This window comes from Dromaius novaehollandiae, chromosome 10 (assembly GCF_036370855.1).
Source record: "Dromaius novaehollandiae isolate bDroNov1 chromosome 10, bDroNov1.hap1, whole genome shotgun sequence".
Classification (NCBI taxonomy): Eukaryota; Metazoa; Chordata; class Aves; order Casuariiformes; family Dromaiidae; genus Dromaius; species Dromaius novaehollandiae.
Window position 1 is genome coordinate 11,189,221 of NC_088107.1, and position 14,070 is coordinate 11,203,290.

The following is a 14,070-nucleotide window of genomic DNA, read 5'->3' on the forward strand; positions in this document are numbered from 1 at the left end:
CCAGGTCCACTGCATAGAAAGAACTGGCAGAGGAAAAGATTTCTAACAGAAAGCAGCATTCGATACATCTATATATGGGGAAAGTTGCTTGTTTTTTACTCCAGGAAAGACACAGAGGAGCATGTGCTTGAACATTACTTCAGGTTTAATTTGTGTGCAGGTAACTCACCACTGACTTTGTATCACAGTGACAGGGACTTCTCTCAATATTTGACAGCACTAAATAAGTCATTTCTGCTATTCCAGGAACATGTTTAATAACACACTTACATCCCTTCCTAATTGAGGGCTAAGATATTTTCCTAAAATATTACTGAAACATATTTAACAGGATTTCATAACACTTGATCTGTGCACAGCACTTGGTTCCAGAAACAGACACAACAGTGTTTCTCCATATAAACCATCACAGGACAGGGAAAAAGAGCCCAGCTGCAGAAAATAAACACACACAAGCATGTGGCTAACCTGCCATTTAAACATCTCCTCAGGGAATAGGAGGCTCCCCCACCACAGGTCCGCGAGCAATCACTCCAGGCCCCCCAGGCATCCCAGGAGCCATCCTTGTCTTCATCAGAGCGGGTAATCCTGGAGCTCTGAAAAATGGAGGATGAAGAGGAGGAAAATCAAACAAACAAGCCACATAAATTGAAGTGGTACATGTTTCACTGCTTGACATTAATAATATTAAGTATACCACCGTGCTACAAATTTACTTTTTCTTTTTTTTTTTTTTTTTTTTTTTTTTTTTTACTATTTTAACATGCAATAATTATATTGAAAAGGAAGCAATGTGCTTGAGCATACAGTGTATTTGTTGATGCTTTGCCCTCTGCTAAAGGATTGCTCTGCCCAAATGTGCTGCTGTTTCCAACCTACTTACCTCCAGCAAGACATTATCACCAGACATCACCAATGCAAAATGAAAGATCTCTACAAAAAACATGTTGTTTGTCCCCTAAGCAATGTTCACCCTTTAGGGCACATATCTCCTTTCCCTTGCATGGTATACATTTTAAGAAAACTGACATTTCCCAAAGAAAAAATCTCAAAACACTTTAGAACATGGCAGCTTCTCAATCCAATAGTGAAACATGAAAAAGTAATATGAACCACATTATTCAATATGTTCTGCTTTAAGAGAGTAATGCTTTTTGTTTTATCATTTCCTTCATGAAGAAAGCACGGGAAATCAAACTCAGAATTTTCGCAGGCATTTCTTTGTTTTCACAACGATTGTTCAGCAGCTGTTCCATTTACATCCTACTTCTATCCCGCTATTCCTGCAACCTTTAAAGTTTCTCTCTTGAAAAACTGTGTGCAAATTTTTTCCAATAAAGTACCAAACATAATGATTCCCTGACAATTGTCAGACATATATGATAAGCCTGTTATCATAAAAGATATCAAGACTTTTAGAATCCTAAATTACGGCCAGACTGAGATGAGAACAACACATACAATTTCTCTATTCACCATGGAGATAGAGTCTACCCATAAACTATTGCAAACATAATAACGTAACTGCTATTAATATCATTATGAGTGAAAACTACTTCGAGGATAAAAAGTGAGGCAATGAGAGTAATTTATCTCAGGTGACAGAGAATATTGACTAGATTGACTCTGCCCCAATACCATCATGAACTGAGAGAACATAAAAGATTCATCCAAGCTTTACTGAAACAACTATTTGTACAACCAACTTTCAACTCCCATTGCCTTCAGTGGACATGCACTTAGATCTCAAATAGATGAACAAAGGCATGACATTCACATTAGTGCCTTATTTTTTGCCTGCATAGAAAGGCACAACTTAATCCGATGGTGTTTCAGAATTCTTTCCCCCTCTTCCCAAAGAACAAGTGCATGGAAACACCAACCAAAGGGCTATCCTGTCAGCAAACAACATAAGGCAAAGAGAGAAAAACATTGCTAAATAAACTCCATGTGAGTAATGACTCCAATCTTGTTACATGCCAAATAAAAATACATGCTTAAAATGCTAAAAATATTTTCATGTGTGACTAAACCCAGAGAAGTGCAAGCCATTAGTGTATGTCCTAATACCAAACCAGATGAACACATTTTAGTAATCCATATTTTCTCTAAGAAATAGCTTAACTGAGCTCAAGAGAATGAGACTTCAGACTCAGTTCTATTTTCTTCCAAAAGAATGCCTCATATGAGTAATTTAAAAGGAAATGAGGGATATATAATTCAAATCTTATGGTATATGAAAAAAGTAATACATAACTCCCCCTAAATTTCCACAGAACAGATGAAGTCAGCTCCTCTTCAGTCGTTAAGAAAATTGACTCAAATAAAAGCCTACCAACCTTGAAGTCAAAAGGGCAAGTGCAATAAAATAAAGGTGTTTTCAAAAGGGCACCATACAAGGAATATGATTTAATACCATACTGTGTAGAGAAATGGACTTTCTTCTAAACGCAATCAAGCAAAGCAACCGTGTGCCACAGAACTTGAGCTGTGTTACGTGGATGCCCTCTCACTGCAACTGGAAACCCGACTGTTGGACAAGCATCATTTTAGAGACCCGAACAGCAAATAGTTAAACTTAGTTAAACTTAAACAGAACTATGAACTACACAAATACATTTTAAAGGCATTAATAGGAGTGGGCAGACTTAGTATAATACTACTCCTGAGAGTTAAGTATCCGACAAAAAGGACGGTAATTTCAAAACTTTCCCATTCCTCCATCAAAAAAAATAGAGCTCGTCAAAAAACGTATTTCATTAATTAGCGGATAAGTCGTCATCATTTGAACAGCAAACTGCAGAAGTTGGTCTAAGCAAGCCAGCAGCTCCTCAACTTCCTTGCTCCCCTAAGTTTACAAATTTTACAAACACTTACTGTAAGCTTTAAAAGCGTACTCAGACCAATCTAATGCTCCAGCAATGATAGAGCCCTGCTCTGCCAAGATCCCTGAGGAATTTTAGCATTGGCGTTGGGTTTACTTTACATCAGAAGCCAACTCTGAAACGTCTGACACTGAAAATGGAACCAAATGCCTTCAATCTTGAGCAGAAAGGGCTCAACACCTCCCAACAGACCACTCAGCATGTGAAAAGAAGTCAAGATGAACAGGAGTCACTTTTACATTGATGAGTGCAAAATTAGAGTTTGTCTTCTGTAATTCCAAGGCAAATAATTGGGTTATTTATCACTTTAAGAAATGATTAAACTTATGATAGCAAAAAAGCAACACATATCACTGCCTCTTTTAGAATAGCTGATTTCTTTGGACAAGGCAGTGACAATGTCTACAATAATCCTAACTTCATCATTGCATTAAAACCAGCCACATGATATTAATAGACAGAATGTCATCTAGAGCCCTAAACAATGCCCAGTTGTTCACTCACTAAACTGCTTTGATAAGAGCCATTGTTCTGAACTGTAGCTAATTAAAAGAACTGTAAAGACCAGGATGATCAAAGCACAAGTTTGTGCCAACAAAGCCCTCTTCACAATCATTGACTAATTCAGCGCCCACAGTGTTGATTTAAACTCCAGCCAATTCAAACTATTTGTCCCATGGGAAAGAGTTAAAAGCAGCTTGCGCTGGCTTAGTAATTTACTAGCAAAATAATATTGATTTACTAGCTGTCAGGATTCATAAACTCTACATATTACATTTGTCTACACCACGGTACCAAATTCAAGTAAAATAAAAAAAGAGATCATCTAGATCATTTTTTAAACCAACAAAAGCTTGGAAGCTCATTTAGGAATTAAATCAAGAGCTAATTACAATTAGGCACAGAAGAGCATTATAGTACCTCAGGACTGCATTCATAGTTTGCTTGTTAATTTTGATTTTTCATTGTTTTAAGTCTTAAATCTAATACTTTTTAGTAATGAAGCTTTTCTACGTGATTTTCCTTTAGTGGCTGAATTTTGCAGCTGATGAAGTGCTACATATACATTAAACTTGTATTCAGTGTGAAAGTATGTACACACCTGTGCATGCATGTACGTGAGCATGTCCATGCACACGTGGGCCCATGACGCATCGCGATCATACAGAGCTGCCAGTGCTGTAGCACACCCAGACAAAATGACTTCTAACAGCTATAACCAGAGCTCTGCGAAAGACCTCGACAACTTGCTGTCCTTTATGAGGAGCTAGATGGCAAAAGGCATCACTCTGCCATGGATCCAGCTACGCCGGCTGGAGTCCAAAGGCACCAAACGTGAGTGCCCAACGAGGACACGTGCATTGTGTCCAAGGGACTTTATTTCAGCACCTATACGACGCTTTTTGTGGAAAGGATTCCAGGTTATACGAAAGAGAATTCCAAAATATATCATCCCAATCTATACTCCTGATGTATAATTAACTTTGAAAGAAATAAGCCGTCATCCTGCACAAGAGCCTGCGCAAGGATCACCCCAGGTAGGGGCGGAGGGAAAACACCTACAAGCTTTGCGGCGCGTGGTGACACGGAGCATCTCTCAACAGTTGACATGACAGCAGGGCCCGAGGCCTGGTGACGTGCGGCCTGAGGCTCTGCTGACGGCCCGGTGCTCGGCAGGTTCGACTGCTAGGACAGCACTGGCAGGCGCGGAGGGGGGAAACGCTAGCGCCGGTCTCCCTTGTCCTGCCGGGGCCTGCGCCACCCCTGCCACCACGGTCTCCCTTGTTCTGCCGGGGCCTGCGCCACCCCTGCCACCATGGTCTCCCTTGTCCTGCCGGGGCCTGCGCCACCCCTGCCACCACGGTCTCCCTTGTCCTGCCGGGGCCTGCGCCACCCCTGCCACCACGGTCTCCCTTGTCCTGCCGGGGCCTGCGCCACCCCTGCCACCACGGTCTCCCTTGTCCTGCCGGGGCCTGCGCCACCCCTGCCACCACGGTCTCCCTTGTCCTGCCGGGGCCTGCGCCACCCCTGCCACCACGGCTTCGTGCGGCTCCCCGCGCTCGGGTTAAGGCCGTCCTGGCTTTGCAACGCGCTGCGCAGAGGAACCAAGTTCGGCAGAAGTGGGCACTGAGGTAAAATAAATGAAAGCCAGATGTTACCAGCGCTGCTCATTAATCTAAAATGAGGAGATTTTTACTGTCACTCATAACACCCAGTAAATAACAACAGCTACACTGACACACCTTACAAAAATCAAGCCCAGCGCTGTTATGTGGAGAAAAATGATTATTTGGCCAAACTTTTGTTTGGCTGTTATGAAGGATGACATAATTGTCTTGAATTTGGTCATGCAGACTTCAAAGGAGATGTGGTGCCAGAGAATGAAGGTCAGTTTATGCAGTTTTAGTATTATTCAGACATCCATTATACAAGGCTTGGATATCTAAATGTTTAGCATTCAGTGTAACAAAGATCCAGCTTCTCTACAGAAAGGCTCCGCTATCTTAAGCGTTTGTTTTCCAGAGTTTTTATATACATGCTTTACTTTCAAAATAGACAAAAGCCAAGGACATACTGTTTTATACATCTCAACTATTGTAACGAAATTTGTTACAAAAGCAACGTGGAGACTCAACACCCAGACGCATCCACAAGAGCTCTGACAGCCACAGCCCCTCTGCTGTGTCCGTGTCCCGACACGAGCAGCCCCAAAGCCTGCCCTCGACCTGCCTCTGAGCACCCCGCAGCGTGGGGCGCCCGGCTCGGACGGGGTACCGAACGCATTCGGTGCAAGTTCTCAGCGGCACCCACCTGTGGTGACCTTGCACAGGTTTGGATGGCTATTCAAAATGCCTTGAACAGCTCACCGGCACAACATGGCTTACAAATAGGCATCGCAAAGCAGTAAGGACTTGGCTGCACAGGAGTGTTTACCAGTGTAACTGTTTGCATGCCAAAGCTATCGTAGCTCTCTCGGTGAGTGCTCTTCAGTCTTTTTCATGACCTCTTATCAAAGGGGTTTGCAGTCATTTGAGAAGGCATGCCAAACCCCAAAAGAGAATCTCCATAAGAAGCTACATCGGCACAGCTGTACGACATCGCTATTCAATAACACACTGCATATAACTAAATTTCTCCATGCAGAATTTAGATGCTTCAGATTAAATTCATCCAAGTGAAAGAACCTATTGAAAGGTACAAACACCACTTCAGTCCCACTGAAGCTCTGAATTAAGCAATACCCAAAGCTCAGTACTGGCCCTCTTCCCTGGAGTGAATTTCATCCTTGATGGTATTTTGAACAGAGATGAAGCATTTCCTTTTTATTGCTTCTTCCCACTCTCACAACCCATAAATACTATTAACACTATCCTGACTTTCAGAGTCTTCCAAAACACAAGGTTATGTTGCTATTCACTAATCTTTAAGCGCAGCATCGCACTATGCCATTCTCTTCTCATCCCTATAACAGCTCCAAACAGAGGTAGCTCAACGAATTATGGCACTGAAGGGAAAATATCCTGCCCGAGTAGCTCTGTGATGCGTTTCCCAGATTCCTCTTTCCAGACACTATACTTAGTGGAAAAGGTATCAAATTGCACTGTTGACTGTATCCATGAGCAGAGTGCATAACTGAAAGAACAAGTATTTACCTGCAGATAATTGCTGGATATGCTATTTAGCCTCAGAATGGTATCCTTTATTTTTAACTTTGGCTATTATGTCTATGGCTTTGCAACAATCTACACTAGAAATCTTTCTCTGCTAAGGTCACATATGAAAATGATTTACACCTTTATTTTGTACAATTTAAGGAAGGTGTAGAATGTAGATTACAGATTTAGAAAAAAATATTTTGTTTGTGGCAGCAACTATATAGAAGAACAGTCAAAACTTATTTTCAGACAAGAAAGAACCCTTAACGAGACCCTGCATTACCTCATTTTAACAGAAAAACTTCCACTTGTTTCATTAGGACTGATTTCAAGACATTTCCTGATATATTTCTACTATCGCTAGGTGTATTATATATTACCTAATTGTGCACTGCTTATGTCATTAAGTTTAATAAATCTTTTACTTATATGTACCAAAGTAAATTATATGTTAGTTTTTGTTAAAAAGTACATATGAGGAATTATAAAATCCTGGAGAGAAAGCCTCATGAGGGGGACAAGAAAAAAAAGGAAAAAAAAAATCAAGGCACCAGTATTTTAGACTGATAAAAAACACATGGGGAATAAATGCAGCTATTTTAAGCAGATGTTTAGAAATAATTAGTTTTAATATTACAAACATTATTTCAGTCATATTAACCATTGCTTTTACTTAAGGCTTGCAACTCTATAGGGGTGTCCATGCACAACACTAATTGCAAAATGCAGTCTGTGCTTGGGAACAAAGAGTGCTTCAGAAACACAAGCTGGTAATGCTCAATGACAGACCAGAAGAATCACCATTAAGAAACGCGCAAAAAAGGCAACTGATGGACTTATTCAGCTGCAAGAAAGAATACAGCTGGGGTCTCAGATGTAGCTCAGAACTCTCAGTGCTGAATTCTGCAATAGATTTTCATTCTACAGCAGTTTTGAATAAATTCAAATTCAAGTTTTGGAAAATAAAACATGCAAAAGAGTCACACTTAGAAAGTATTTACAGCCTAATTCATTTCGATACTAAATTGCAGGCAAGTCTCAGCATGGGAGTCTTTTCAATATTATACTGCATCCAAATTTTCCATTGTCAGTGTGTTGCAAAATTTCATATTGACAACACAGGCCTGCACTGCAGGAGTTGTCAGGACAAAGTTGGAGGTTTTGGCAGGTGGAGCAGGGATACTTGAGGCTTTTGGCATCCAGAAAGGGATGAAATGTTGCTTGGCTGTTTGGCACCTATGAGCTAGCTGAGGCTTTTGGCACTGAAGAGAGTCTGTATCACCTCCTTCCTTCTTCATGAGCAGTAACAGAGGGAAGTTGGAATTTGTGGGCACGGAGAAGGAACTGTGGTTCCCGCCCTAACAACTCTGCACAGAAAGCAACGGCCTAAGTATACCCAACTGCAACCTTCTGCATCTAACGACGGACACGTACAGTACCCACACGTCCCTGCTAAAAAGCATCAGCAGTGAAGTAGTTAAAGCACAGACATTTAAGCTGCTCTTGTTCAATTTCTGAGTTAACTATATTGTTGAGATGAGATTAGAAAAGACAGTCACCCACACATGCACATATCCTAGATTCACTCACTGCTGGCAAGTTTTGATGATGTACACCAAAGTCCCAGGGTACATTTTTATTATGTAATTGATTTTTACAAAAGGAACATTTGCCTCTGTCTTATCCTCTGGATCAAGACAATCTGTTTTATTTTCTTGGGTGATATACCATAAATTACTATTTCAACAGATGAACGTCCAGCAAAGAGAAACTTTTAAAAACCCTGATAAGCACATCCTACAAATGCAGATGTCACTCTGAGCGACAATATACCTGAGAGTCTGCCCTGGGGTGTGGTTTTCATTCACGCCTGGCCTGACTAGTGCCAGACAAGCCCTATATCTGTTTTATTTGCTACAGTAAAAATTATTCCACATGCATCAGTATTAGATCTCAGAGAAGATTTCAGGTCTTGAGAAGGGAGAGAAAGGCTAGCCACCAGCTTTGGTGATATCCATTTCAAGAGGCAGGCAAGGTGCCTATGCTTCTCTAATGCTTTTAGGTACAATTATCCAAGACAGCTGACCAGGACCAAGAGTACGAAAAACTTCTCCGTGAGTTTCCAGTATTTCATTGTCTTCCAAGATTTAAAAGTACACATGAATATGTAGTTGGAAATATATAAACCTGAACTCCCAGAATATATCCATTTCTCTGAATCTGCCCTATCTGAAATGGAAACTACACTGAGAAGTGTTTAGCATCACTCCAATTCCCTCCATTTCTAAGTGGTCTAGAGAGTCATAGCATAAAGATTTGCATGTGTAGCTGGCAAACAACCCAAAAGCCACAGACCTTGGGAAACACACACAGGTTCTGAAAGGGAACAAAACCAAGAAAGTGATATAAATTGCAGTAAACTCTGCCCATCTTCTCAGTAGCCAGCCTGAGGCAAACACTTGCCAGTGCTTGGAAGAGAGATAAAGGCAGAACTTTAAAATAAGCAAAAAAGAAGGAACGGGATGCTTTAAAAACTTTATAAGAAACATGATACTCCTTTTAAAAATACCACCCATTATATTAACATTCCCAATGAAGAACTTAAAAGTTATGTCCTGCTCAGTATAAAAATAATTTTTAAATGATAATGAATTACACAGCATTATTCACTATATAGTATTATTAAATGCAGAGCCCTTGCATTTGGATATACAGAAAAAATTCTTGTCATGAAGAAATATGGAGAAAATTCTCATTTTCACATGAGAAATAACAATGCCCAGTCTCAGTATTTTTTGACTGCCATCTTTAAGGTTATACATATTGCTATGTCCATTTTACAGATGGGAAACTGAGCTCAGGAAAAAGAAGGATAACATGCATTATGGGAGTAGCATAGCTAGGAAAGGTGTCCAAAGTCTCATTTCAGTGCCTCTTCCTTCAGAGCTCTCCACCTCCTATCTTGCAAGCAGAAACACTGTCATTTCAAGCATGTGAATCTACAACAATAAGTACAAGGCAAGACTGGGAAAACACAATCTTCAGGACATTTTGATATGCTATTTATCTTTGAGCCTACTTAAAAATCTGCATTAACAACATTCCTTGTATTTCCTGGAGTCCACAAAAGTAGTAAGAATTCATGCATGCTTTACTGAATGCTAATTCAAAATTTGCACCTGGATACACTGGCTTTTTCCACCTTCACACTGTACACCACATGTTCCTCATCCAGCATAAACAGTGTGATGGGTCAGCCAGAGTCCAACGTGCAGAATTCCTCAGGTGCATAATAGAAAGAGAGATTCCAATTTCTGCAAAATATATCTGGCATTATTTCTCCAAATTACCTTATTAACTATATTTGCAAACATCCAGATAAAGATGCTTTTAAATATTTTACCATGTGATTTTTTTAAGCTGGTCTCAAAAGTTGAAGATTGCATCACTTTGGCACACGCAGCGGAAAGAGAAGAATGACACTGATAGAAGAATGAGTGTTACGGCTGTGACAAAGTGGAGTTCGATCAGCTCCCAAAGATCCCTTGGGCACACCAGTGCCGCTCTCAAACATGCAAAATCTTTCCTGTTCCAGGCTCATTTTACAGGGTTCTTTCATATTCCGATGCCATGTGAAATAATCGTATTTCAGTAATTGCACGCTTTTATATCATGTTTTCCATCTTTAACTTGGGGAAATATGTAAAAACAAACAAACAAAAAACCCTAAGTGTTTCCCCTAATGAAACTCATCTTTTGATAAGATACCTGTGCCAGCTTAGGACCCCTTCATTACCTTTTGGATCTGCTTATTTGCAGGAGACACGCTCGACTGTAGTTCATGGAGTCATCCCAGGGTACGGAGAGCGATGCCAGGAGTGCTATGAACTAATCAAGTTCTAAACCCATAACTGATCCACAGGTAGGAAGCCTGCAGTTTCCAAGTAGAAAAAAGGGGGCAGAGGAGTGAAGAGGGGGGACCTTCCCCTTGCTTTCCGGCCTGTGGGTGTGCTGTGAGAACACGGAGAGGGACAGACCCCGACACAAAGCTAGGAGCTGTTGCCACAATCACTACCAAATTTCAGTCTTGCTGATTTGTGGTGGTCCTGGCAATATTTGCCCACATTTCTGCTTTCATGGCATCCACATGCAGTCGGGAGCACGTTAGATCCTAGGCCATACAACAGACTGAAGTGGTGGTACCTGCTTGTCCCACCACCCAGCCCAGCTCCCGCAGAGAGCTGCTTTGGTAAAGGGTTGACTCGCCAGCACTCGTGACATACACACAGGTTACAGAAAAGTAACAACAGGTAAAGAGGTCATATGGACATTTACAATAACTTATACATTACACACTATTTACTTTGCAGTTTGTAACAGCACATACAAGCTTTATCCCACCATGATGATAAATTATGTATTTAATCTAAAGCATTACCTTAAAAGCAATCGCTTCAAAATATGCACGTCCTTGAGATTTACATACTGTCCCTATTCACATACCTGTTAAAGAAAATTCCTATTCTCTATTTCTAATTGGTTAGAACAGTTTTCTCTTTGTTTTAAATTAAGAATTTGTTTAGGGGATTTACAATGAAAAAACACTGAAACCATTTTTTCCCCCTCAAAAAAAAAATACGATTGCACCTCTAACTTTTAAGAGAGACCCAATATATATCATATATCTTAAAAATTTGTTTAAAATAATTTTCCTGACTTAAGACACTGTCTGCCAAGTTCCAGTTAGAAGCAAAATTTTATGGCCAACTGCCAAACCTATGAATAAAAGGAGTTTATAGGGGAAACACTGACAGAAGAATAAACTGTAGCAAAAGCAGCCAGTATAGAAAAGTCTTCCCCCTTCATTTTGTCTGTTCATGATCTGCAATATTCATAACCCTGGCTACTCTACTCTTGCCTGGCTCAGTTTCATGCCAAGGTTATCAGTGGTGCCAGACTGTTTGATGATTTAGTGATAAGTACTTTTACCATAACACTCAGATGAGGCATCCAAACTTCTCTTCATTTGTGAGCTAGAGATTTGACCCATGTCTCCTGACTCACCCTGCTATTTAATACTATATGTAGCACTTTTAATGGTAATATTTCTATAAAAGTAATGCAAAGCAGATCATAGAACATGCAGCAGATACACCTGGCAGCAGAACAAATCTGTCAAAAGGAAAAATATTAAAGCCATATTGTTAGCTGACAGCAATTATAAGAATTCTAATTTTCCCTTCTATAAATGTAAAACAATTAAAGTTATCACTTAGCTGCAAATTTTCAAGATGTTATTTCATGTTAATGAGTTCCTCACGTCCTGATCTTTGAGGTAGACATTGCTTTGTGTACAGCTTTTTTAAATTAATATATTGAAGGAGAAGACTCATTAAGCCCACGACTGAAGCAGTCTGACCAAAGTTAATTCTGCCCAGCGTAACTCTAAAACTTGTGAGCCTAATCATGATGCCTCTTCAGAGTGTGAAATCAAATTTAACAGGATGAATTTTCTTCTCAGAAGAACCAGCTCTTGCCCATTTAACCATGAGCTGATCCTTGGGTGATATTAAACAGTGGTATAAGCGATCCAAAATCAAAATATAATTTCAGGGATTCTTTTTATTACTCATGTTTACCTCAGAGACAAACGTGAGTTTGCTTGGCTGTACCACCTCCAGCTGATTCCCTGCAGTGGAAGAACCGTTTCAGTCACTGCTGTGACGAGCCCCCTGACTTGGAGACGTGTGAGCCGTCCACAGTGGGGAGAGGCGCAGCGGAGACGTAGCCGTAAGCTGCCTCTGCCTACGCCGATGTTCCTGGCGGTGTCATGGACCTACCTCTTTTTCCCTTGGCCGTTGGTTATCGACTCCCAAAAGCTTGCATCGATTCTACTAGCTCGAGCCCCCACCAGGTGAGTTCCACCCCAGAGCACACTACAAACACAAACTCCTGAGGAAGCTTTTCAGAAGGATATAAATACTAAAATGTTCTGACTCTACCCCCTCTTGCAAAGAATCCCAATATGCAGAAGTTGCAGGCCAAAACATTTTCTGGGGACAGATTTCAGCTATCACTTCTGCGCAGATTACAAAAGACAGTATTTTGGAGAAAAATCTCCAAAATTAACTTCTGTATACAGAGAATGCAATTTCACAACACGGTGTTTTATGTGGGATTAAAAATGTAATATTCTCCTGTCATTCCTTTCCACGTTACTGGGTCAAATAAAATACAATCGACTGAAACATTCGATATCTGAAGAAACAGTTTCCCCATTATTGATTTTCTAGCTTCTAAGGGGGGGGGGGGAGGGGAAGTGTCATGGGAAGACTTACAACCACAGCACAAGTCTAGGTCCAATTCCCAAAGAAGCAACCAATCAAAAAAAAAAAAAATCCCATTGACTTCAAATGAAGCGGGATGAAGGCTTAATTACATATGTGGGGTAATGACATATATTCTCCATTCGGAAAAATGTTAACACATCTTGCTTTCTCTTTTGCGTCCAAGTTCCCAGTTTTTAATTCTCTGAAGACACAATTATCCCATCTATATCGTTCATGATAGAGAAAGACGCTTTTGTTTATCTTTAGCTCCACTCTGACTTCATTCCAGACCTCTACTACTGTATATGTTTAACTACAGTATCTTTAGCACTCGGCACAGGGTAACAGGTCTGGATATGGAATATTAGCATGACTCTTTCCATATCTTTCAGTGCCAGTGTTTCCTATTATCAGTCCAATATTTTATGGTTATTGTATTAGCTTCCCAGCAGTACTTTCTAAAGTTCTGTAGCCTGAAACCTCCATTAACAGATGCTAAATACAATAGTTGTTTTTCACTTTTAGATCTTGCGAAAGCCCATAAAAATGAGTGGTCAGTTTGTCCAATTTTCTAAAGAAATTTTCCAAGATTTGAATGGGCAACATATAACACCACTAAAAATACTCTTGGCAGCTCATTCATTTGGATTGTGTTCCTTCTGCCAAGCCAACTAATGAATAGCTTATTCCAAGATAGGACTTCCGCATGAATTTTTTGTAGTAAAGGTAAGAATATCTATTTATATAATTCCCTGGTTGCTTGTATTTGAAGGGTTTGGAGAAGGGAGGAGTTCTTTTCATTAAAAGGGACATTTCAACTAAAGGAAAATCTGGGTAAATAAATTAATCAACAAAGTTTCTGATTTTTTTTAATTCTGCTTTACACTCTGGTAAATGAAAGGTAACTAAAATATTACAGTCAGGGAGTTAGTAAATAAAGGCTAATTTAAAAGCCATTGAAGTTGGTGGAAAGTATCTCACTGACTTTGTATAAGACCTACAAGAACCACCTGAATTCCACGTCAGGTAGAGCGAAACTAAAGACACATATGTGATTTCTTACACATATGGGCAGATAAAGATCAAAGAAAATGGGGAAAAAATCTACATACTTTTCTTAAATTTATTTCTTCTACCAGCTTCCATTTATCAGTGTGCTGGCTATAAAGTAGGTATGTGGTATCTGAGCTGGAGTCTGGA

General features: G+C 40.1%; 1 protein-coding gene across 10 annotated transcripts in view; it reads right to left on the reverse strand.

The window, feature by feature from the left end:
- Nucleotides 1–14,070, reverse strand: part of ADAMTSL3 (ADAMTS like 3) — a 200,811-nt gene that overhangs the window by 109,058 nt on the left and 77,683 nt on the right. For all 10 annotated transcript variants that reach the window (XM_064517288.1, XM_064517287.1, XM_064517290.1 and 7 more), the window contains one exon: nt 469–596. In XM_064517288.1, the coding sequence (XP_064373358.1) occupies nt 469–596 (128 nt within the window). The remainder of the gene's footprint in view (nt 1–468; nt 597–14,070) is intronic.